Source organism: Anolis sagrei, chromosome 4, assembly GCF_037176765.1.
Source record: "Anolis sagrei isolate rAnoSag1 chromosome 4, rAnoSag1.mat, whole genome shotgun sequence".
In the NCBI taxonomy this organism is placed as follows: Eukaryota; Metazoa; Chordata; class Lepidosauria; order Squamata; family Dactyloidae; genus Anolis; species Anolis sagrei.
In genome coordinates, this window is record NC_090024.1 from 59,560,986 (window position 1) to 59,586,618 (window position 25,633).

The 25,633-nt window shown below is 38.0% G+C and overlaps 1 protein-coding gene across 1 annotated transcript in view; it reads right to left on the bottom strand.

Moving 5' to 3' along the window:
- LAMA3 (laminin subunit alpha 3) overlaps window positions 1-25,633 on the bottom strand; it is a 167,718-nt gene that overhangs the window by 112,216 nt on the left and 29,869 nt on the right. Inside the window, exons 4-14 of the mRNA XM_067467445.1 lie at window positions 24,366-24,484; window positions 20,852-21,022; window positions 17,479-17,576; window positions 16,341-16,456; window positions 14,130-14,248; window positions 9,292-9,382; window positions 6,845-6,976; window positions 5,900-5,965; window positions 5,429-5,470; window positions 4,844-4,984; window positions 181-315 (exon numbers count right to left, since the gene is read on the bottom strand). Coding sequence (XP_067323546.1) covers window positions 181-315; window positions 4,844-4,984; window positions 5,429-5,470; window positions 5,900-5,965; window positions 6,845-6,976; window positions 9,292-9,382; window positions 14,130-14,248; window positions 16,341-16,456; window positions 17,479-17,576; window positions 20,852-21,022; window positions 24,366-24,484 — 1,230 coding nt within the window. The remainder of the gene's footprint in view (window positions 1-180; window positions 316-4,843; window positions 4,985-5,428; window positions 5,471-5,899; window positions 5,966-6,844; window positions 6,977-9,291; window positions 9,383-14,129; window positions 14,249-16,340; window positions 16,457-17,478; window positions 17,577-20,851; window positions 21,023-24,365; window positions 24,485-25,633) is intronic.

Genomic DNA, 25,633 nt, shown 5'->3' on the forward strand with positions numbered 1-25,633 from the left:
ATTTCCTGCAGGAAAGTAACTTCCAAGTGGGATTTGGACAATGAATGGTCTGAATCCATGGCTGATGCTCAAGTGGCATTTAGAGCCAAAAACAGAACTGTCCATCCATAAATCATGGATTTTTAATAGGCATTGGTATATGTAGCAAGTGAGAAAAAGTTTACATACTTAATTACTTACGGAAGCAACTGGGATAGCTATAATATCCAGCGGCACACTGGCTGCATTTAGGCCCAGCATAATTTATATGGCAAAGGCAGTCACCTTGAGAGCCACAGATATTGCCCACAGATCCTGTTGCATCACAATTGCACTCTGTGTGGAAAGATTAAGAAAGTGTCACCTGATTACATGTAACTTTTCTTTTAACTGTCATTTTGCAAAGTACCTTCTCCAGAAAAATTAATCTTTCTGGGGAACAGATGTTGCTCTCAGTGCAAACTGACCATGAAGGAATAATACTCTTTCTGTTATGTAACGGTTTACAACTTACAGTGATATTTAATTCAACTATTTTCTACTTGTATAAAATGAAATTTTCAAATGGTTGCTAATAAATTTCTTTTTTGAACATTAGGCTATAGCACTGATATGGCTTACATCCAAGCAAAAATAATTATTCTGAGTCAGCGAAATGCCACTTTAGGAAAATGCTGACAACATTATTATTCTGAAATCCAACAGGAAAAACATTCTGACTCAAGGAGTCAATTGAACAATTAGGCCCCAGTTTCTCAGTGTTGAATAGCCTGATATTCTACGTATATTTTAAAACGCTGATCACTCTAAATTCACCAATAGCAAAATGATAAATGAATGACTGCTTATAACTAAAAACAAAAATAACCCCTCCTCAAATATTTATACATATAAGATGAAACACAATTGCTAATTTGCTGCTCTTTTTAAAAATTATATGCCTTCTTTTGTGAGTTTTGGCAAGTCCCCAAAGTACTGGGCCTCATCAGGCTTTGGTGAGAAATTAACTCTTAGAAAAACATGTATCGATGATGTTCTATCAGCATGATGTCCAAGGATTAGTGGCCTGTGTGATGAAGACTGGCCTTTCTCCATTGCCCTGGTTGTCCTTGAGGAATCACAGAAGTGTTGAGGAGGTAAAAGGGATTTTGCCATGTCATGTGGACTACAGGATTTGTAATCAGAATATAATCTAATGTACGTAATTTGACGTACAGTAAAAACCTGAGAGTATTCTGGGGCACATATGAAGGAGTATCTATAACCATTATAAACCTGATGCATCTAGAATGACTTTGAATATAGTATCTCTTTGCAGGAATTGGGGTGCATTATTCATTCCTTGTTCTCCAGAGTTGCATTCCAATGCTTAAACCATGGCCATACCTAACATATGAATTAGTGTAGACTCTGCATGTGGACTGGCCACATCCCAGATGTAATCTGGTACAAAGAGAGCCAGAATGGTGTATGATGATGATGATGATGATGATGCACAATGTTGTACTACTTTACATCTGGATTTCTTAATTTACATAATCAGAGACTACACTAATTCATATATAATGTACGGCCACTCATTATACAAATGAAAGTACCACTAATTTCAAGAGAGATAGTGAAATCAGAGAGTAAAAAAATAATCTTCTCCCATTCTCCTCTGCCAAGCAAAAGAAAAGCACTTCGGCTAATTGTACTTTTCTGTTTCTTACTGTTTTCTATGCTCTATCTAAAACCCCATATACACTGTCATATAATGCAGTTTCAAAATGCAGATTAACTGTATTGAACTAAATCATATAAACCTATACAATCATAATGTTTTGGTATTTTTTGTTTTGGTTTCTGGCTTTTAAGTCTCTTCTGCGGTGTTTTCCAGTGTTTTTATGAGTGATGGTCATTTGTTGGCCTGATAGGTGTATTGTGTCCAAATTTGGTGTCAATTCGTCCAGTGGTTTTTGAGTTATGTTAATCCCACAAACCAACATTACATTTTATTTATATAGCTATGTTTGTCTGCATGTCTTATTTTCTAATCATTTAGAAAATTACAAAGAGCTCCCCTGAAATCGAACAAAACAATAGCTTGCACGCCCTCTTCCAATCTGCCTCAAACAACTCCACTTCCAATCTGTCTCAAACAAATATATGAGACGATATATTTACAGTTTAAACCCCTTTCCTTTTAAGTATCTTTCATACGACACTTTTTCTATAGTTAATACCAAACAGGCTACATGACAATTTTGAAACCTCAAAATTTAAACCAGGCCAATTTGGGGTACATTTCCTCCACGGGTCTGTGAACCAATTTATTTCCAGTTACATACATGTCTTATATACCAATGGAAAATGTTTTTATGTTTTTCATTAAAGCATCTGAACCTCTTCCAGATCCAACAATATGTTAGTTCAACCGCTTTTGCTATTAGCTTAATCCAGCATTTTGCAATCAGATGATCTTTTAAAGTTTGCAATATTTTCCAATGTACTATTAAGCAATAAACAGATATTCCATACCTATATAAATATATTGTTCAGACTTCTTTTTGTTAGTGATAATCACTCATTATCTTGTTTATTGGCAAGTGGTAATAACAACCCCTGACACATTACCAAATCTCACCAGCAGAATTAGTTGCCAGGATAGAAGATAGATTACATGAGCCCTCTTGTAGGAAACACCCTGGCCTCTATACTAATTAGGACTTGTACCAGAGAGTGGAGACATAACTGTTTATGAGATGTGGAGGGTGGCCAAGGGGAGGGAAGGAAAAGAGAAGAAAGTTGGAAACAAGGACAGAAAAAACAACAGTCACCTACGTCTTGCCTAATTTGCCCAGTATTAGTTGAAGTAGGGGTAGGATGGCTTCTGTGGCACTTCCGTAGTAGGAGCAGAGCACAGAGAACCACAGAAAAATTATCAAAGGTCCATACTTGCTTGGCTCATGTAGTAAATTGCCCATCTCTACTGTACAGAGATAGGTTGCAGCCCACTTTTTGGAGTCAAAGTCTCAACCTCTAGCATTTATAAAGAATCTCAGGAACCAAGTTAGAGAAAACCTTATTCGTTGGTAATGAAGGTAACCATCATTTTACTAACAGCAAAATCTTACAAATGTCTGCTCAGACATCCGCTATGTTACATGTAATGGTAGTTATTCCCAAAGGAGTCTATAGGTGCCTTCAAGCTTCTTGTTTATTTATAACAATCCTATAGATTTTTAGAGTTTTCTTAGGCAAAGAAGCTTTAGGCCCCTTCCACACAGCTCTATAAAATCCACATGGAACTTGGTTATATGGCAGTGTGGACTAATATATCCCAGTTCAAAGCAGATATTGTGGATTATCTGCCTTGATATTTTGAGTTATATGGCTGTATGGAAGGGCCCAGAATTAGGTCAATATTTTTCATTCCCAAAGTGTAAGTACTCAGCTGGTAGGGATTTTGTGTCTATCCTTTTTCCAGTCAACATACCATTTCACAGGACAATAACATGGAAATCCTTATCTCTTCCACCATTTACAATTAGTAATCCAAAAAGGAAGACATGACCAGATTTGTTCACGAGTCGGGATTCCCACTGGGAAAACTAGTATTTCTACAATTTTTTTGCTTGGCAAAAGGGGATACCCAGAGCAGCAGTTGTTACAATGACTGCCATCTACCTCAGAACGACAAAGGCATCTCTCTTGGAAATCATATATTTCTGGGAGGGTGCCAGCTAAATTGCATTCACACTTTGCCAAGAAAAACAGGACACTTTAGGAAGGCATTGTTCATAGCAAGAAACAACACCTTTGTGTGCACTCTGGTTAAATCATTCTACAACTGTATTGAAAATGTCCCGTCAGCTTTCTTTTGGATTGTTTTCTACCCCACATGTTGAATTATTGATTATAGTCAAAGTCAATTTATTTGTGTCATTGTGTAAATCTGGTTAGTGTTGATTGTAAGCCTAGTAGTGAGCTAGGAGTGAGAAACTTCTACAATCGGTTACCAAAACCCATGCTGAGCTGGGCTTGCTGGAGTTATAGCTAAAACATCTGGCTCTAAATGTCCCCCACACTTGTCAATCTCAACAATTGTCTTGAAGAGCCATAGAGAAGCCAGTACATTCAATGAAGATGTAGATCTTGCAGACTCAACCATAGCATGGAGTCTCTTTTGCTTCTGAGATATTGCTATGATTGTACACGTTGAGCATCCTTCGTTTCACATGATTGGGAGATGAAGTGTTCTGGGTTTTAGCATTTCTCAGATTTTGGAATTCATGAATTTGAATTTATGTACATAATGAGATATCTTGGAGGATGGGCTCAAATCTAAAAAGGAAAGTCATATAAGATTCATATATACCATTTTGGGTTTGGGAGTATCTCAGATTTGGCGATATTAGATAAGAAATGGTCAACTTGCAGTTGCATGATACACAAGTGCTACTCTGTGGTTAAGGTGTTAAATACTGCCCTGTAGTTAGGTGGTTGTGTGTTGCACGCAATGTCTGCAAGGAAAAGATGCAGCAAAATGGATTTTTGTAGTCAAGAGCAGAAATTGGAAATTGTTTCCCACCTTGAGGTAATCATATGTGTATTCGCACACTCTGGATGATTACATTCCAGACTTTTAAAATCAGTCTGGTCTTTAAAAGGGCATGGAAAAACATCCGTGGTCGATTTGTTTTAGCAGAAAGTATACATGCAAACCTGATTTTCTATCTATATGGGAAATATCCAAATGATATGACCTTTTCTTTATTGCATGCATCATGAGTATTCTAAATTTCTATCTAATAGATGACAAGACAGCTTCCAAAATCAATATTTGAATAAAATATTAAAAGGTACAACAATGGAGACTTACTTTGACAGAAAGGATAATGGAAATATCCTATGGCACAGCTGTCACAGGCAGTCCCTTGAAATCCTTCATAGCATTGGCACTGTCCTGTTTTTGGGTCACAGTCACCAACATTCAATGCTCCTGAACCATGGCATTGACAAGCTAGGTAGCACAGATGTATAAAAAGCAAAATAATTAAATATTAATAATCTTGAATTCTGAGCACATTTAAAATTGCAGGGAACATCTCTATATACATAATAAACAGGGGTGGTGATAACAGATAGCCTTGCCTGGTCCCATGTCTTATTTTGATTCTTTGTCATCGTCATCCCCCCCCCCCATTAATTATCAACTGTGCAAATAGGGCTTTGTATATAGTTCATATTGTCTTTATAAATTGGTCCCTCATATCATGTGCTTGCAGAACTTCCATCATAAAGTCCCAATTTAGGCTATCAAACACTTTTTCTATATCTAGAAAAAGTATAGCTAATTTCCTGCTGGAATATTTATGATATGGTTTAATTATCAAATAGTTTAATTATATTGATGAAATGTGCCACATTTGACTTTGGCATTTTTCAGTGGATACACAGAACTTACTCTGACATTGTGGTCCAAAAAATCCTGGTTTGCAGTCATCTCCTGAAAAAAAAGAAGGAAGGAAGGAAGGAAGGAAGGGAGGGAGGGAGGGAGGGGCATGTCAGAGATTCATCGTATGCGAAGTATATCCTCATATATAAGAACACCTGGGAAAGATAGGGCTCCACAATCAATTATAGTACGTCTTCAAGAACTGTCTAAAATCTTAAGTCCTGGATTGTTAAAGGATTTGCATAGTCATTTCCAGGTGCAGAAACTGAGGCCAAGGGAGAGATTTCTCAGGGTTAAGAAACAGACAAGTCCTCACATATCCAGAGCACCTTATGATGGATGATCTCATGACAGGCATAAGTGCACTTCCTTTGCAGGTGTTTTTATGTATGATTGTACATATGCGCGCGCACACACACACATTGATACTGGATCATTCAATTGGTAAAATATCAGTATAACAGAAAAAACAAAACTTGCCAATTATATGACCAGCTGAAGGATCTTCTTTTGGGGCTGGAGTAATTACAGGATAAATAGGAATCCCTATGAAGTAGAAGAAAAAAATAAACATTGAGAAAATATCTAAAATCCACATTACTAATTTTGTACATATATATACTCCCTTTCTCCCACGACATTGAAGGCAGTTTATAGTTCAACATAACAGGTTACAATTTAAGAGTCAAGATATAAAAACGTAAGTGAATATTATGAAACATGACTTTCTGAGACAAATCTGAATTGCACTTATTTGCAAATAAGAAATAAAACTGGCATTTCACAGTACTGTTAATAACCAGAAAAGGATAACTCATCCAGAGAGCAAGCATATTTAAAAATAGAACTCACAGATGTCAGCTCTCCAGAAAACAACCAATTATAGAAAGAGAACCATAGATATAGAAATCTTCTTTATCTCAGAGTTCAATAAATGGCCGAGACTTCAATCTAGACTGCAAATCAAACATTAGAATAGTTGCTTCCTATGCTTTCTTAGCAGAATAGCATTTCTTTCAGGACTAGATAACACCTTCCCAACAAAGGATCCCTCAGGCAGCAACCAGCCATGCTTTGAAACTACAAGGCCATTAAATGTTAATCAAGGTGGCCAGCTGCAACATTCATGCTTGCCTCAAGCAGAAAAAAACTTCTTTCTCCCACCCTGGATATTCCACAGATATATAAACCTCACTTGCCTAGTTTCCAACAGACCTCACAATCTCTGAGGATGTCTGCCATAGATGTGGGTGAAACTTCAGGAGAGATTGCTTCTGGAACATAGCCATACAACCCGGAAAACTCACAGCAACCCAACATTTTGTTATTCATTATAATTTAAAGATTGAAACAACTGGATACTGAGTGATGTTCAATGGAACAAAAGGTAGAAAATCAGAAATGTGTAAATGAATTGATACTCACAATAACAGAAGGGGAAACTATGATATCCATCAGCACACTCATCACAGTTTTCGCCCTGATAGTTCAGTTTACAATAACATCTGCCAGATCCTTCTTCACAGCCATCAGAACGCTCTGGAATGCAGTTGCAGGCTGCATGAAACAACAACATTACAAAAGCTTTCTTCAGCAGAATTTATTTAATTACTGAAGGCCAAAATTACAATTAAAGGAATTTCACTTGTTACATCTTCTTAGATAACACAACACTCTGGAACTGGAATATTATTTTACACCAGACAGAATTTTCCTACTACAGAGACTAACAGTTGTTTATGCAATTTGAAAAAGATGTTTTGCATTGTGTATGTATGCTTCTTTTCTTAAGCTCATAGAAAATCAAATGACCACTTGTCTATCAAGCACTGTTACGGTATCTCAAGTTGCCACTTGGTCATCTCTTATATCAGGGGTCCCCAAACTAAGGCCTGCGGGCCGGATGCGGCCCTCCAAGGTCATTTACCCGGCCCTCGCTCAGGGTCAACCTAAGTCTGAAACTACTTGAAAGCACACAACAACAACAACAACAACAACAACAATCCTATCTAATCAGCCAAAAGCAGGCCCACACTTCCCACTGAAATACTAATAAGTTTATATTTGTTAAAATTGTTCTTCATTTTAATTAGTGTATTGTTTTTAATGTTTTTTTTTGCACTACAAATAAGATATGTGCAGTGTGCATAGGAATTCATTCATGTTTTTTTCAAATTATAATCCGGCCCTCCAACAATTCTGGGGACTATGACCTGGCCCTCTGTTTAAAATGTTTGAGGACCCTGTCTTATATCATGATATCTTTAGTCTCTTTATGAATTTATTCAAGTGGTTTTGTTCCACACCTTAGGTTTAAACTAGCTTGTTAATTTAGGACAAAGAAAAACAAACAAAAGAAAAGCATTTCAATAGTAATTTTTACTAAACTAATACGAACAGATACTATACTTGATCTTAGTCAAACAGCTGAGAAGCATTTTTTTCAATAGTGTTTCATATTAATTTAAGCAGTATTTTGAAATGCCTGAATATGTAAGGTCTGCATGTGCTCCCACAACTGTCTGAGATGTCTCACCTCCCCAGAAAATCCATTTCATGAATTTTACAAAAGTATTTTCTGATCACCACCAAAGACAGGGATATGCAGAAAAAACCCTCTGGAGATGGTCACTACATATGGCTAGCATCTTGTGCACACTGACAATCCTTTCTATAAGCAGTTCCCTAAGCATGAAGGGGTTTCAGAGTAACCACACTACTTCTTTAATTTGCCTTCAGAAAATGGAATGGCAGCCAGTTCACTTGTTCAAGAACCAGACTGATACATTCCACTCAATCAGGCTCAGCCAACAACCGAGCTGAAGTATTTTGAGTTCTTTATAGGCCAATTCAACCATGGTAAATTGCGGCAGTCTAATTTAGATATTATTAAAGTATGGTAACATTTCTATCTCTGTCCAAGGGAAGTTACCTCTAGTACAATAACCTTTGATTGGTCTTAAATCACAAATTAAATGGATCTTAAATCATAATAAATTGGTCTTAAGCCATAAAATAAATAAATAGCATGGAGAGAACAGAAGCATCCAACCATGCACCTTTATGATTATAATTAAGTTTTCTACAAGGACAAAATCCATTTGAAGCATTCTATTGCACAAAGACATCAACACAGTCTTATGTATGTTTAACATCTTTGTGATAGGAAAATATTTGGCAAGTGTGTCATTTCCCATCACAGTACTAATAATAGTAAAGGTAAAGGTTTCCCCTGACATTAAGTCTTGTTAGATTTGACTCTGGGGTGTGATGCTCATCTCCATTTCTAAGTCAAAGATCCGGCATTGTCCATAGATGCCTCCTAGGTCATGTGGCCGGCATGACTGCATGGAGTGCCATTACCTTGCTGCTGAAGAGGTACCTATTGATCTACTCACATTTGCATGTTTTTGAACTGCTAGGTTGGCAGAAGCTGGGGCTAACAACAGGAGGGCACCCCGACCCATGGAGTCAAACCACCAAGCTTCCAGTAAGCAAGTTCTGCAGCTCAGCGGTTTAATCCGTTGCTCCATCACAGCCCCTGTACTAATAACAAACTGATGAAATCAAAGAGCCTGGAAGTCTTACTTGTTTCACATACAAAATCCTTGAATGCCCGACCAGTATGGCCACCAGTCATGCTACGTGGAAGGTTCTGGGAGTTGTAACATTTCCAAACTTTGGGAGACCTTCTTGCCCAAATTATTTCATTCTACTCTATACACAAAAGTGTGCTAAATGCAAGAGACATACTTTATGTTAGTCTCAATTTTAAAATGTATTCAATTTAATTCTTCCAATTATTCCTAGGACATTCTGGGCAGAGAAAATGATAATTTCATAACTTAAAAGGTAAGAGGAAAATGACATACGGATACATCCATGTGGCACTGTCACTGGAACACTGTAAGGACGATAGTAACCCTTCACGCATCTCTCGCAGTTTACACCAGCCGTGTTATGCTATACAACAACAAAGGGTGACATGAAGAAAATGCAACTGAAAGAACAGCTACAGTAAGTAAGAAAACAGCTGAATATTGGCATTTTAACATTATTTTAAATATATAGCTACAGTTAAAGAAGGAAGATGATTTGACAGAAGTCCAGGGTATTTGGATAATTTCTTTTCTTATTTTGTTGGGAATTAAGATATTAAAATGAAGAATCAGCTTGGTATAACTAGGGGCCCTTTCAGACAGGCCCTATATCCCATGATCCCAGGGTTTTCTGCTTTAAACTGGATTATATGAGTCTACACATCAAGATAATCTGGGATAAGCAGAAAATCTAGGATCAGACCCTGGGATATAGGGCCTGTCTGGAAAGGCCCTATGTGTTAAGCTCAGAGAATGAAAGATTTAACTCCCTGAGTAGTGAAATCTTTCACTTAATAATTTTGAACTGTATTACCTAAACATTATTTTTCATGGTAATGTAGTGAACGCTAGAATGCCATGTAAAAAAATAGGCCAATGCATGTCATGACTGAACTGTAGGATACTGGAGTTCCTAGGCAGTCGAATGGCTACTGGCTGCTAGATCTAGAAGGTCAGCCATCTTCAAATTGTGGCCCTCCAGTTGTTTGGGCCTCCAACTCCCACTAGCCCTAGCCAACTTGTTCAGTGGTCAGGAACAGGCATGAGCAAACTTTGGCCCTCCAGGTGTTTTGGACTCCAACTCCCACAATTCCTAACAGTCTCAGGCCCTTTCCTTTCCCCCCTCAGCTACTTAAGGAGTCTGAGACTGTTAGGAATTGTTGGAGTCCAAAACACCTGGAAAGCCAAAGTTTGCTCATGCCTGGTCAGGAATCATGAGAGTTGGAGGCCAAAACAGCTGGAGGGATGCAGTTTGAGGATGCTTGTATAAGGCAATAATGGCATCCTACTTAAAATGGGATTTATTTATTTGTTTAGTTGTTTATTTTTGGCCAAGCAATGCTAGACTTTCCCAATGCTTTCAGACCCTTGGCATGTTCCCTGAGTTTTTTTCCCAAATTTACAATTTCTTTTTTTACTCCCAGTTCTCAATTTCCCCTTTTCGTCAATATCCCTGGCTCAAGTGGACATCTCCTGCAACACTTCAATGACATATGTTGATATATTTAAAACATTTTGTATTTTTTTTGGGGGGGGGATCAATTGTTGATGTAGTAATCTTAAAATGTTATTAAATTAAGGAAGAAATCTGCTCTGTTTATTGGCATTATTTAATAAAGCCTCCTTCTTTTGAAGCTTCTAAACAGAGGCTGGATGGCCATCTGTCAGGGGTGCTTTGAATGCTATTTTCCTGCTTCTTGGCAGGGGGTTGGACTGGATAGCCCGCGAGGCCTCTTCCAACTCTAGGATTCTATGATTCTGTTATTCTAAAGATGGATTTGGTTCTCTTAATTTAAATTAGGATAGTGTGCCAACAACCAAGTCATCCAATTTCATACACTAGAACACTCTTTTCCTGCCAAGACAACATTTCAACTTCAATAAGCCAAGAGATAGTTGGAAAATAAAAAACCATACCACTGTCTTATTTGAACATCAGTGGTATGAAAAATTGGTTCTACAGTAAGAGAATGACATCAGTCTTCCAGTAACATATTGCCCCACAAAGAGAACAAAACATAAGATCATTCTTACTATCCAAAGAAACAGACATTAATCGGTACACTATGTCTCCATTTCTGCCATTTGTGCTAATTGTGTTTCTATAAATAAAAGTCAGAAAAGGGCAAGCTCAATCCATATGCCTCTTCTAAGAAGAAAGACCTGTAAGATTTCATGGCTAAGCAGTTTTCACCTTCATAGAATCATAGAATCAAAGAGTTGGAAGAGACCTCATGGGCCATCCAGTCCAACCCCCTGCCAAGAAGCAGGAATATTGCATTCAAATCACCCCTGACAAATGGCCATCCAGCCTCTGCTTAAAAGCTTCCAAAGAAGGAGCCTCCACCACACTCCGGGGCAGAGAGTTCCACTGCTGAACGGCTCTCACAGTCAGGAAGTTCTTCCTAATGTTCAGATGGAATCTCCTCTCTTGTAGTTTGAAGCCATTGTTCCGCGTCCTAGTCTCCAGGGAAGCAGGAAACAAGCTTGCTCCCTCCTCCCTGTGGCTTCCTCTCACATATTTATACATGGCTATCATATCTCCTCTCAGCCTTCTCTTCTTCAGGCTAAACATGCCCAGTTCCCTAAGCCGCTCCTCATAGGGCTTGTTCTCCAGACCCTTGATCATTCTAGTCGCCCTCCTCTGGACACATTCCAGCTTGTCAATATCTCTCTTGAATTGTGGTCCCCAGAATTGGACACAATATTCCAGATGTGGTCTAACCAAAGCAGAATAGAGGGGTAGCATGACTTCCTTAGATCTAGACACTATGCTCCTATTGATGCAGGCCAAAATCCCATTGGCTTTTTTTGCCGCCACATCACATTGTTGGCTCATGTTTAACTTGTTGTCCACGAGGACTCCAAGATCTTTTTCTCACGTACTGCTCTCGAGCCAGGCGTCACCCATTCTGTATCTTTGCATTTCATTTTTTCTGCCAAAGTGGAGTATCTTGCATTTGTCCCTGTTGAACTTCATTTTGTTAGTTTTGGCCCATCTCTCTAATCTGTCAAGATCGTTTTGAATTCTGCTCCTGTCCTCTGGACTATTGGCTATCCCTCCCAATTTGGTGTCGTCTGCAAACTTGATGATCATGCCTTCTAGCCCTTCATCTAAGTCATTAATAAAGATGTTGAACAGGACCGGGCCCAGGACGGAACCCTGCGGCACTCCGCTCGTCACTTCTTTCCAAGATGAAGAGGAAGCATTAGTGAGCACTCTCTGTGTTCGTCTACTTAACCAATTACAGATCCACCTTAACTGTCCAAAAACCAAATTGTGGACAATCAACATGAGATGCAACAGGCAATGTCTATTAACATTCCAACCTCTCATTCACTTTCATGATATTCAGATAATAAGTTTAGCTAGTGTTTTCTTTCAAAGGCAAAAGGACAAGGAGAAAATTCCACAGCAAAATGCCAAATGGAAAACAAAGAGTTTCCCTCTTTCTCTTGAAAAACAATTTTTGTTTTATATACATCCAGCTATGGGTTTAACAAGAACTGCTTTCAGTTGGGCAATGAGATCAAAAGTACATTGTGTCTATGCTGGATGATTCCTCTGAAACCAGACTGAAAGTGAGAGACCAGTTTTCCGTTGAAGACGCAAACAGCACTAGGGAAACATGGGCTCCTCTCTTCTTTTCTCCTTCTCTCCCTCAACTGATCTGATTGCAATTACTGATTGCCCTTCCACACAGCCATATATACCAGAATATCAAGGCAGGAAATCCCACAATACCTGCATTAAACTGGAATGTATAGCAGTGTGGAGTCAGATTACCCAGTTCAAAGCAGATACTGTGGGATTTCTGCCTTGATATTCTGGAATATAGGGCTGTGTGTAAGGGGCCTTATTGAGTATGGGCCTGCTTCTCTGACCTTTTCAACAGGACCTGTCCCAGGTCCCAAAATGTTCTTGGCAAGCCTTAAGTCCCCTACATCTCGATTTGGGAAAGAGGACATGATAATATTTGATCCTCTGCCTCAGGCGGAAAAAAAGCCTTGGATCCGCTCTGCCAATCTTGTTACTCTAATTAGTTACTAAATGCATGGATGAGGAGAGAGCAGAACTTGGATCTAATGTGCCACACAGTTGCAAAATATTACATTTCCAAATGTGAACAGCATCTAATTGAAATGCAAAACAGAGGTCTGTAATTAGTAGACAGATGTTTCAACATATCCCTCTTGTATTGTTTCATGTTCGTGTCTGAAGTTTCTTCACAGGAAAAAAAATCCTCAGTTCCGCGTGCATCACTTTAATCAAAACTCAAAGGAAAAGCTGTGTTTTGAAGCTACTGACATGCAGGGATTGATAACCTGGAATTCTCTAACATTTTGAACTGCAACTCCCACAATTCCTTATAAATGGCTATACTCACTGGGGCTGATGGGAACTATAGCTCAGGAGGCTAAAAAATAAAGCCCAAAGTGCAATCCTATATCTGTCCATTCTTGGGCAAGTCTTATTGAGATCAATACAGCTAATTTCCATGTTTGCAGGCTTCTGCTGCAATCCTATCTGTATCTGTTTACCAGGGAATAAGCCCCATTTAACTCAATGGTGTCTACTTGTGAATCAACATTTTTCAGCTTGCACTGCAAGTCATTCATTATTGAAGGTTACACAGCAACTGAAGAGTACTTTGGACACTTTTTTAAAAGGTGGTAGTAAATACTTCAAGAACTTCTATGCGGATATGATGCCAAAGGAAATGGAATATGAAAAGTAGAAAAAATTGGGTATCCTTTGGAAAGGAAATGTTTGAAATGCATTTCAATGATGATGTATACTGTTTTATCCCATTTCTTTTAACACCATGTCAGTACAGAATCAATAATAATATTGGAATTGCTTAGCTGTGCTATTTAAAAAGGCCTACTGAATTGCTCTGCATTCATAATTTTATATCAAAGTCCTAAACACACTAAGAATTGGCTCATGCAAATAGAACTTGATCCATCCCTGATTAGTTACATATGAAGTTACAAATAATAGCCCAGTCTTCCAAGAGGCAACAACTATTTCTGTGTACTGTTTCCAACTGTCTTTTATTTATTGACTACTAGACAAAGGAAGATAGACAGAGGAGGGAGTATTTTACCTGACAGTCAATGCAGACCCCACCACCTTCATATTCCCCATAAATATTTAAGCTCGCTTTACGTTGTTCAATCTCAGGATCATAATAGCAGTCAGTGGCATGTCCATGGCAGTTGCATGCTAGAGAGAGAGATGGAATGTGAGATTTCATTATAACAGTGGAGGAATTAGTAATCAAATAGATTTTTTTTAAAATCGCAACATTCAATGCTCAATGCAGCAAAAGGGGGATTGTAATACAATTAATTTGGTGGACATGAGGTTTGGAAAGGCTGTCTTAGCATTACTCCATATTTAGGTGACACAGTCTCTCATTCCACCCTTATATCAGGTATATGCATTTTGCTCATGGACATTCTGTACTCACCAGTTTCTACAGCAACTTTTCTTTTCCCTACATAAATAATAATTCCAAGATCCTAAGAAACTGAGTCTGATTCTGCTAAGGGGACAAGAAATGTTGCTCTGTACCTGTAAAAAAACACTTTAACATTCCATCTGTGATAAAGAAACATAATGCTACATATTTTGATCCTGATTTCATATTATTTACTTATTCACAATCACTGTTTGTTAGGAAAACAGATCTTTCTGCTGTCTGCATCACTCATGTGGAATTCAGGTACTGTTTGTTCTGGTATATTTAGTTGGTCAAATAGTTTGCTCTAGCTATCACTTTCCAGCTTTGCATATTAACCTGTTTAAATGTTTTAACCACATTTTCTAATTCAATCTAATTTAATCAAATTATCTCTTATTCTTCCATACTATAACTTCTGTGTAGAATGAGCAAGATGGGAAAAATTGCTTAAAAGTTAGCATTCTCTCATCACCAATAAAACCAAAATCCTAGTTCTAAACTTCAAAGCTGCCTTGGGTTCCACTTTGGGAGAAAAGTGATATACAAATGCAACAAACAACAACAACAGCAACAATATCAACAGCAATAATAACAATACACATAAGTCATGCTTACTACAGACCTACTGAATTAGAGGGAATAAAGGGAATCACATTGTGTTGATTTCAATCCACCTACTTGGAAGGTGCTGAACAGACTGCATTCTGGCACCACAAGATGCAGAGCCAACCTTAAGAAATGGGGCCACAAGGGGAGTCCACAACATGCGAGTGTGGAGAAGAGCAAACCATAGACAACCTATTAAAATGCAGCCTGAGCCCTGCTACATGCACACCAGAGACACTCAAAGTGGCCAGCTACTGGTCAAAGAACATTTAGTATAATGCCAAGTTTTTTAAACCTTGTGTTTTCTAAATGCATTACAATGTACACTCGGTTCACTTCTGATATGATAAATAAATAAACATATCTACTCTAAATATAGTCATGTTTTTCTGAATCCAAAGTCTTGTTAAATTGACAGAAGTTCTTTTGGCTACCAGCCTTGTTTTCTTTTGGCTAATAATAATAATAATAATAATAATAATAATAATAATAATAATGTTATTTATATTAATTAACATGCTACATTTATACTGACTTTCCTCCATTGAGTTCAGGGCAGTATATCTAACTCTCTTCCTCCCAAATTTGACTTCAAAACAACCCTATGGGATATGTTAGATCATGCTAGGAGAGAATGACTGCCTAAAGATCTCACAAGGAGTTTAATATTTCTGTGGGAACTTGAGCCATGATTTCCAATCCAACCTTATAATCCTAACAGCTATGCCACACTAGCAGTATCCTGAATCTTACAGTATATATTTGTTTAGACATCCAATGTGTGATTTCTAAAAGATGGTTGAATTGGGTTTGTGGCATTGTTGAAACATTAAATCAGTGGTGTCCGACCTTTGGTCCTCCAGATATTTTGGACTTCAGCTCTTGGAATTTATGACCATTCATAGGCAAGCTGGCCAGGGTTTCTGGGAGTTGGAGTCCAAACACCTGAAGGAACAACGGTTGGAAACCACTGCACGAAACAGATTTTTCAATATTAATAAGTGATTATGAAAACCTAGACTGAAAAGAACAATGCGAGTTATGTTCACTTAAACCCCACAAAATTTGTTTAATTAAAGTTTCTGAGGTGAACGCATGATTCTAAGAATCTAACAGAATAAAATTAAGAAGTCATTTCCTCATTCTGTTCCACCATCTGGACTAATCTTGAGAAATGTAGCACTTTGTGCTGTAAACCATGATGCCTCTATGAACAATAAGAAAGCATCTTGTTATATCACTTACGTTCACAGAGGTTTGAGCTGCTGGTTGTTGCTGGCTGCCAATGTTTCTGATGATATCCAGGGCAACAACGGTCACATGTTTCTCCACAAGTGTTGTGCTGACACTCACACTGGTATCTGGGTGTTTAAGCAAACCTCATTCTATTTCCCTTCCATTTAATCATTATTTTCTACCATTCACAATTGCACATGATGCATGCACATATAAACCTGAGCATCTCCATATAGCAACAGTCCTTTCAGAATTAAATGCAAATATTTTGTAATAGTCATGAGGCTGATGTACAGATGGGAATGTGGTGCAATAAGCAGTAAAGAAGCTGCGTCCTAAACACAGTAACGAAAACCCATTAATGTCACTGATGTCACCAGGTACAAAAGAGGATACAACTCCTGCACCATCAGCAGCTGTGAGAAGTGAGTGTTTCAGCCACTGTAGTTACTTCTGTGTACACCCAAATAACGAGAGAAATTTTAAGTAGTGGAACTGTGGCCTGGATAGCAGCTGAAATTTACATGAAAAAATGATACTATTTAGATAAGAGATATCTAAATAGTCTCACAAATGACACCAATTCTTCTGGATTTGGAAGGGAACAAAAGCATTCAACAGACCAGTAGTGCCTGGCAATATCTATGTAAGCAATATCTATGTAAGTGGTAAACCTCAAGGTTTGGTACAGATTTTAAAGGCGCTATCCAAAGTGCTGAATTCTTTTCTCAAACTAGATTCAGCACTTTGTAAATTTCTTTCATAATTCAGATTAAACACCAGAAGGGATTCACAAACATGCAGACAATCAGCCATCACTACAAAATACATTAAACTTTCCCCACCCATTAGCTATAATACTAAGATTGAAAATCAATGTGTGTGTTATCTGAATGACAGTACAGTCCTTTTGGTCAATGTAGGCATATGAAAAGTAAGTACACACATAAAGGTAGCAGTTAAACATGAACATTGATGAACATTACCAAAAAAAATTGCATTGCTCTCCATCTCTGAAACACTAACATACTGACTGTCAGGCAGTAAATTCTGTGACTGTGAAGAAAATCTGCCTAAGCTGCTATCCATACATGGAGCAATCATTTAAAAAACACAGTTACTTTAATTGTATTTCTGATTTCCTTACCTGTATGAATCTGGGTCCCTCTTTGGATCACAGACCTCGGCATGTCCATGGCAAACACATTGCCCACCCACACTGATATCTTTTATACTGTAGAAGTACTAGATGACAGAAACAAAATTTATTGATAAGTAAGTCAACACTGTTTTCAGTGTATTCTGTCAAGGGTTATGGATATAACCATCATAGCATGCATTTGATAGTGAAATGAACTTATTCTGCTACTATAAGTCACATTTTAAAGGCTTTTAATTTTTTATTTATTTATTCTTCCTATCAACTAAGGATGTAGATGACCCTTACCCCCACCCCCACTGTAGACTGGAGATATGAAAAGGTGAGCTTGGGATGCATTCTCAGTGAAGAATACATTCATAAGAATAGATGTAATTTAATGGTACAACAGTGGATTCAAATTGTGAGTTCCAATCTTTTATCTCTGGCATTAACCCACTGCAAGCTATTTTGTCTCAACTTCTGTGACATTGGCTGATTTTAAAAGTCACTAAAAGTTTCTGAGATCCCTATTTATGCAATTTCTTCAGCACTTAGGAAAATCTTTGTGATCATTTGCTGTGTGGTGTTTAGCCCTTCCATAGTTTCCAAACTTCTAGTAGAAAGTAGATTATTATTAAAGTGTATTATTATTAAATCAACATTTTCAAATCCTCCTTCGGGGCATTTTAAAGGTTAGAGTTGTATCTGAATAGAATTTGTAGTCCACTACCTGTTGACATTGATTTATCAGTCAAAGATATAATACAACAAAGACAATTTCCGCCTCACTATTTATGACATTGACCAAGAGCTAAGTGTCTTTGCTTTATAGGGCTACATTTGGGAATACACCCCACTGTACACCATAGATTTACATATTTATAATGGTACATCAATACTGTAGAATTAATCTTTGATTACACTTGAACTGTCATGGCTGAATGCTATGAATTATGTAAGCTGTAGTTTTACCAGGTCCTTAGCCTTTTCTGCCAAAGAACACCAACCTAAAAATACCATGATTCCATGACAATGAGCCATAGCAGTTCAAGTGGGTGCATCAATGAAAAAGTGTGGATGCACCCTATGTAAATGTGCATAGGATTGGGCTATAAATTATTTGAAAGCCCTGCTAACCCAAATGGTATTCTGTGAGTGGAAAAGCTTGTTATCTTAGCACCACTCCCTGCCATTAAAACATGTACATCTTGATAAAGCTGGGCTCAGTTTGGGGTGACTCACGGAAAATGTCAATAAATGTCACAACTTCTGTGTACACATTTTAAAAAGCAAGAGAAAGATTCCCCACCCTGCCTGAGTTGTAGGCATGTACAATAAATAAGGAGAAGGCCAAACGTTTTCAGAGAGACAGTATTGTATACTCTTCAAAACTTCACAAATGGAAACTAGATCAAATGTGGACAAGTAACATCCGAGTGAAGTCAAGACTTAAAAAGTTATTAATTATAATAAACAGACAAGCCAGGGAGTCTGAAACAAGTTGCTTTCACTTGAGTTTACAAAGAAGTGCAAGATTGCACTTCTTCCACCCCAATCCCCCTTGCTGAGTTAAGGGAGTACAAACTAATTTTGCTGTTGTAGATCAACAAAAGGCTGATGGCTTAACTGATGATTTAGAGAGGATTGTGGATTTTTCTGTGGCACAAAATCATGGGCCTTCAGGTCTGGGAAATTCCGGTCTGGGAAATGATGGTTCTCTCTGTGATAAAATTGGCTCAGAAAGTGAAGGTCTCAAAGCCAGTTAGAGGAGCCAGAAGGAGCAACAGCAGATAAGGAAGTGATTGAAGATCTGGGTGATAAGAAGGTTTCCCAGGAGAAACCACCTGCAGCTACAGAGATCAACAAAATCTCTGTTAACAAATCAGAGCCAAAAATAGATCACGTCTGTCTGAGAGATTACATGGGAAAGTTGTGGGGAAAATTCATGGGAGACGTAATGGTTTCATGGGTGTCTATTAAACAACAAGTTGTTTACTTTAAGGGCAGTTCAGACAATGCTGCATTAGAGTGAGAACCTAAATCTGTGGTTTCTGATTCAAGTGAAGCCTTGGGTTTGGATTTTAATATCCTGGAAGATTTCTATGTTCCTGTTCATGTACTCCTGTTCAAGTTTTTACTAGTTAAACTTTCTTGCTTGTGGACTTATGCTGTACCTGTGATTTCTGGCGGTTTCTGACTTTGTCACCTCTGGAACTTTATGAGACACTTGGATTGTTGTTTGGTTTGCAGCTGTTGCAAAATCTTTTTGCATTATATATCTTCATTTCTTTTTCCTGCTTTTTAATATGCTTTTAAAATGTTATATAATAAACTGCTTACTTATATTCCTGGATTCTGGTGTGGTGTGGTGTGGTGGTTATAGGTATTTTCAGGCCTGGAGTGCAACATTTGCATCTTGAGTTCATGTAAGTCAAAGACAAAGGAGGGAGGAAGAGAGAAACATTTGCATCTTGAGTTCATGTAAGTCAAAGACAAAGGAGGGAGGAAGAGAGAAACTGATACATTTTAGAAGCAGGTGAAAAATTGAGATGGTGGAGGATTGTACCAGCCAAATTGAAGAGTTGGAATGTAGGAAATGGAAATGTTTTAATATAAAAAGGAAAAACACCTTCTTCTGGCACCTTCTGGCACTAATCTAATTTATTTCAATATAACATTCTCTGGCTTTAATTCAGCTCTGCAGCAGAAAATCAGTTCATAGATCCTCTGTCTCCAACTTCACATTTCTCCAAACACATCAATACTATGTTACTTGTGTTGAGTATATTGTTGGTTGAATCTCCAGATACCTCATTATGTATATGTAAATATAAAAAAATAAAAATCCAAAAATTGAAACACTTCTAGTCCCAAGCATTTCAGATAAGGGAAACTCAGCCTGCATTACTCCACTTTCCTGTCTTCTCCCACTGCTTCTCCCAGATGTTTCTCTCCTACTGAAAATATGTTAAAGGGAGTAAGGAGAATTGAAGGTATTGTTTAGAGTCCTCTGCTTGCAAGCACTCAAGAGAAAGATTCATTATAAAGCCAATAGTAATTATTTTTTCCTATGTCCTCAAAGAACTGGCCAAACCATAATCCAAGGATGACAAAACTTTGGCTCTCCAAGTTTTTCAGCTTCCAGAATTCTGGAAGTTGAAACATGAGTAATGGAAAATGGTTATGAAAGTTGTCATCCAAAACAAAGTTCCATATCTCTGACATAATATACCATATACAGAAGCTGCCAATGCTCCTTCTCTTTTCTTTTCTGACCAAATCGCACAAATATTTTGTAGCCTGGAAACAAATGTTACAGTTCTGAATAGTGTTCAATGCCCTTTTAGATCAGTGGCTATAAGAGAGAATATCCACTCACTCTACGTGTTACGGTGGGATCTCGTTGCGCTTTGGATATCAAGTGCCCAAGAAGTGTGTTGGTTCTGAGGAAATGCAAACGGATATTCGTTGCTTTAGTAAATTCTCTAAGTGTGGGGGAATGGGTGAAGTTATTCGCTCCTGGGCGGCCATTTACCAAGGATATCACAACCTAAGGAGGCAACAAAAGAGAGAGATCTAAGATAAGATACATTTATAGCAAGCAAATTATGCAGAAACAATAATTATATGAGGTCTTTGACCCATGCTTGAAATCTTTATTTAAACAAAGATGAGCTTGGACAGATTCCCCCAAAAAATCTTGCTGTGGTACTGCAGCACCACTCACAATATGGAAAGCTAAATATAATTGAGAGCATACTTAAGCCGTGTCTATGTAATATAAACCATGGGGCAGATATGGAAAGGGGGTTCAGTGAAGAAACCCCCAGACAATTTGCAGCAACAGCTTTAGAGATAAAATGCACCAAATAACTGAATCTCATTTCCTGGTACATGTATACAGGAATGCAGCTTGAGGCATAACAAGTGCTGTTGAACAAGGTTTATTTTCAAGAATGTATATGAGTAAGAGCTCTGTATCTCTTCACGGTCTACAGCAGGAATGGCAAACCTCAGCCCTCTGGGTGTTTTGGACTTCAACTCTCACAATTCCTAATAGCCTACCCACTGTTAGGAATTGTGGGAGTTGAAATCCAAAACACCTGGAGGGCCGAAGTTTGTCCAAACCTGGTCTACAGTATGCTTTTTTTGCCTGAAATTTTAAACTACATCTCCCAAGATGGAGAGCTGTTAAGCATTAAGGTTATAGTCTATATGTAAAAACACAGTTAGCGTTGATTGATCAATGATGATGATGGTAACAGCCTTCAACTGTATTCTTAGATTGATTTACAATAACAAGTCAAACAAGGTAGGCCCTAAGGGCATAGGTTAACCATATGTCAGAAACTAAATCATATGTGTTCAAAGGGTTTCCGTTGCTGAGGCTCTCAAAGAATGTCTAAGATAAGAACACAGCTTATCTTCAAAGATGAAAGATCTTTGTTCTCTTTATGATATATAGAACTCCACACTGTGACCCATCTGAATGGAACTCTATGTACAGAAAACAATATACCTAAAATGGTTTAACCCTATGACTTCAAAGAATAACTGCGATCACTGTAAACAGTTATAATGTTTAAACACATATTCCTAACATACAGTTATATGAAGGGATTTTGTGTTGTTGTTTATTTGTTCAGTCACTTCTGACTATTTGTGACTGCTCCCTCACCCATACTGCTCCCTCACCCATATTGTGCTTCAGTCATTATATTTATATTTTTAATGTACCAAACATACCAAGTTTGTATGAAAATGTGACTATTTTCTGTGCTGGTCAATGACCGAAATAAATGATTTGATTTGACTCTTTGTGACCCCATGGACCAGCCCATGCCAGAGCTCCCTGTCAGCTACCCCCAGCTCCTTCAAGGTCAAGCCAATCACTTCAAGGATAACATCCATCCATCTTGCCCTTGGTTGGCCCCTCTTCCTTTTTCTTTCCATTTTCCCCAGCATCATTCTCTTCTCCAAGCTTTCCTGTCTTCTCATTATATGGCCAAAGTACTTCATCTTTGCTTCTAATATTATTCCCTCCAGTGAACAGGTGGGCTTTATTTTCTGAGTATGAACTGGTTTGACCTTCTCATGGTCCAAGGCACTATCAGAATTTTCCTCCAATCTTGTATCTTGTAGCACCTTAGAAACAAAAACTGGATCTGCACTGCCATATAAACCATGTTATCAAAACAGAGAATCTATATTATCCTATTTGAACTGGATTATATGTGTCTACACGGCAATATAATCCAGTTCAAAGCAGATAATCTGGATTCTATATGGGGCCTAAGAGGTTGAAGTTGGTAGCATAAGCTTTTGCAGACACAGGCTATATCCACATTGCAGAATTATAGCATCTTGACATTACATTATCATCCATAGTTCAATGCTAAGCAATTCTGGGATTTGCAGTTTTGTGAGATATTTATCCTTCTTTGTCAGAGAACTCCAGAACCACAATAAATGATGAATCCCAGGATTCCTAAGGATGTAGCCAAGACAGCAATTTTGAACTGCTATAATTCATCACTGCAGATAGTCTAGAAGTCTTCTTCTTCAGATGCATCCGAGAAAGAAGACCCAAGATGCATCTACACTGTAGAAATAAAGTATTTTGACAGCACTTTAACTAGCATGGCTTAATGTTAAGGAATTGTAAGTATTGTAGTTTTACAATGTCTTTACCCTAATGCCATACCATAATGCAAACCACAGGATTCCATTGAGCCGTGCCAGTTAAAGTGGTTCCAACCAACACTCTACAGTGTATCCCAGGAATGGGCAAAATGCCCTTCAGGTGTTTTGGACTTCAACTCCCACAATTCCTATTAAGAAGGCTGTTAGGAATTGTGGGAGTCCAAAACACCCGAAGGGCCAAAGTCTGCCCATGCCTGGTGTATCTACACCCTCAGTCTACTAAAGCTTATGCTAGCAACTTTGCTGATATTCCAAACTGACATAAATATGTCTTCAAATGCAATAATATTAGTAAATAATTTGTGGTTTTGATCAGTGTAATTTTTGAGATCTGGCCCATAGCTTCATGAAATAAGTGCTAGCATTGAATGAGTCTTTTTAATTAATGGCGTTTATGACAACAGGAAAATACCAAATGTTGTGGCTAATTTTCCCATATACCAGAGCCAGTTTTTTGAAAGATTAAAGAAACTGAACCAAAGCTCTTTTTAACAAGACTCTCTTGTAAGATAACAATGAGCACCACAAGGTCTGAACGTAATCCTTGGAACTATACTATTTTAGGAGCTGACTGAAAGCTTTATCCATGTCAGGCAGCATTTGTTAATACAGGAAGTCCTGCTAATAGGGAAAAGGAAATTATCTGTGTGACAAGTGTTTAACAGATCAAGACCAAAGTTTTTGTTTAAAACAAGGGTGGGAAATGTGTGTTTGAGCCAGATGTTGTGGAACTAAAAGTTCCAGCTGTTCTAGTCAATGTGACCAAATAAGGGGAATGCTAGGAACTGCAGTTCAGCAATACCTGAAGGACTATGTGATTGGTGATCTTAACCAACTGCAAACCCCAGGATTCTGTATGATGTAGCCATGGCAGTTAGTGGAATAATAGCACTATAATTCTGTAGTGTGAATGGGGCCCGAGAGGAAAATCTTGGAATGGCCCTGTATAGTTCTACAGCTCCCTGAGCCTTTTCTTGCACTATCCTACTCTTCAGCATTGTTACACGAGAATACATTAGTATATGAATAAAATGGATGCTACTATGGATGGATAATTCATTGATTCAGCACTCATCTCCTTGTCAGTTGTTACAATACAGGCACTGAAAATGTGCAACAAAATGCTATGAATGCACAAAACACTATGTAAATGTCAAGTAGTATTGTTGGCATTACTATCCAGGACTTACCTCTCCATTTTCTAGGGGCACAATTCGAGAATATTCTATGGTACAAATAACATCATCATCTTTTCTAACACGAGTATTTGCCTCCTTTCCAAAACGTTCCCAACAATCTGCCTTAGAATCTAAGAACAAGAAAACAGAAAGGGGGTGTGTTTAACTCTGTGTTGCACTCCGGACCTGATAAACACCTATGATCACCGGTGCACAAGAGTCCAGAAATATAAGCAAACAGTTTATTACAAAAACATATAAAAAGCATATAAACAATCAGGAATAAGAAATAAAGATATATAATCCAAAAAGGTTTAGCAACAGGTGATAACCAAACAATAAACCAAAAATCTCATGATGTTTGAGAGGTAACAAAGTCCAGAAATCACAAATACAGCATAAGTCCACAATCAAGAAGGTATAACTAGTAAAACTTGAACAGGAGTACATGAACAGGAATATAGAAAACAGGATATATTAAATCCAAAATCAAAGTTTGGCTTGAACCAGGAACAAGAGAACTTGGGCTTAGCGGCTCACTCTAATGCAGCATTAACTGAACTGGCCTTACGATAAACAACTTGTTGTTTAATAGACACCTATGAAATAATTTCATTTCCTGTGAACTAACCCATAACTTTCCCACGTAATCTCTCTGAATGACACAATCTATTTTTGGCTCTGATTTGTAAACAAATACATTGTTGATCTCTGTAGTACATGTGGGTTCCCATGGGAACCCTCCTTATCACTTAACTCTTCACTTGATTCTTTATCTGCTGTTGCTACTTCTGACTCCCCTGAATGCCCTTGAGATCCTGCACTTTCCAAGCCATTTTTCTCACAGAGAGAACCATCATTTCCCAGATTTGAGAACCCATCACTTTGTGCCACAGGAAAGCTCACAATCCTCTCTAAATCATCAGTTAAACCGCCAGCCTCTGGTGGCTGGTCTACAACAGGCTATTTGTTTTCAATGTCATTCTTAGCCCCTTTTCACAGTACACAATGTAAGCTCTGGAAGTTCATATTAATTGTATTGTCGAAGGTTTCATGGCCAGAATCACTGGGTTGTTGTAGGTTTTTCGGGTTTTAGGGCCATGATCCAGAAGCATTCTCTCCTGATGTTTCATCTGCATCTGTGGCAAGCATCCTCAGAGATTGTGAGGTTTTAATTTCATGAGCAGCATCCTATGGATAACTGAAGTTTGTAAATTGGTAAGGAACTATTGCTCTCTGACTGAGAATTCAAAATAGCCTTTCAAGACTGGAAGGATGGA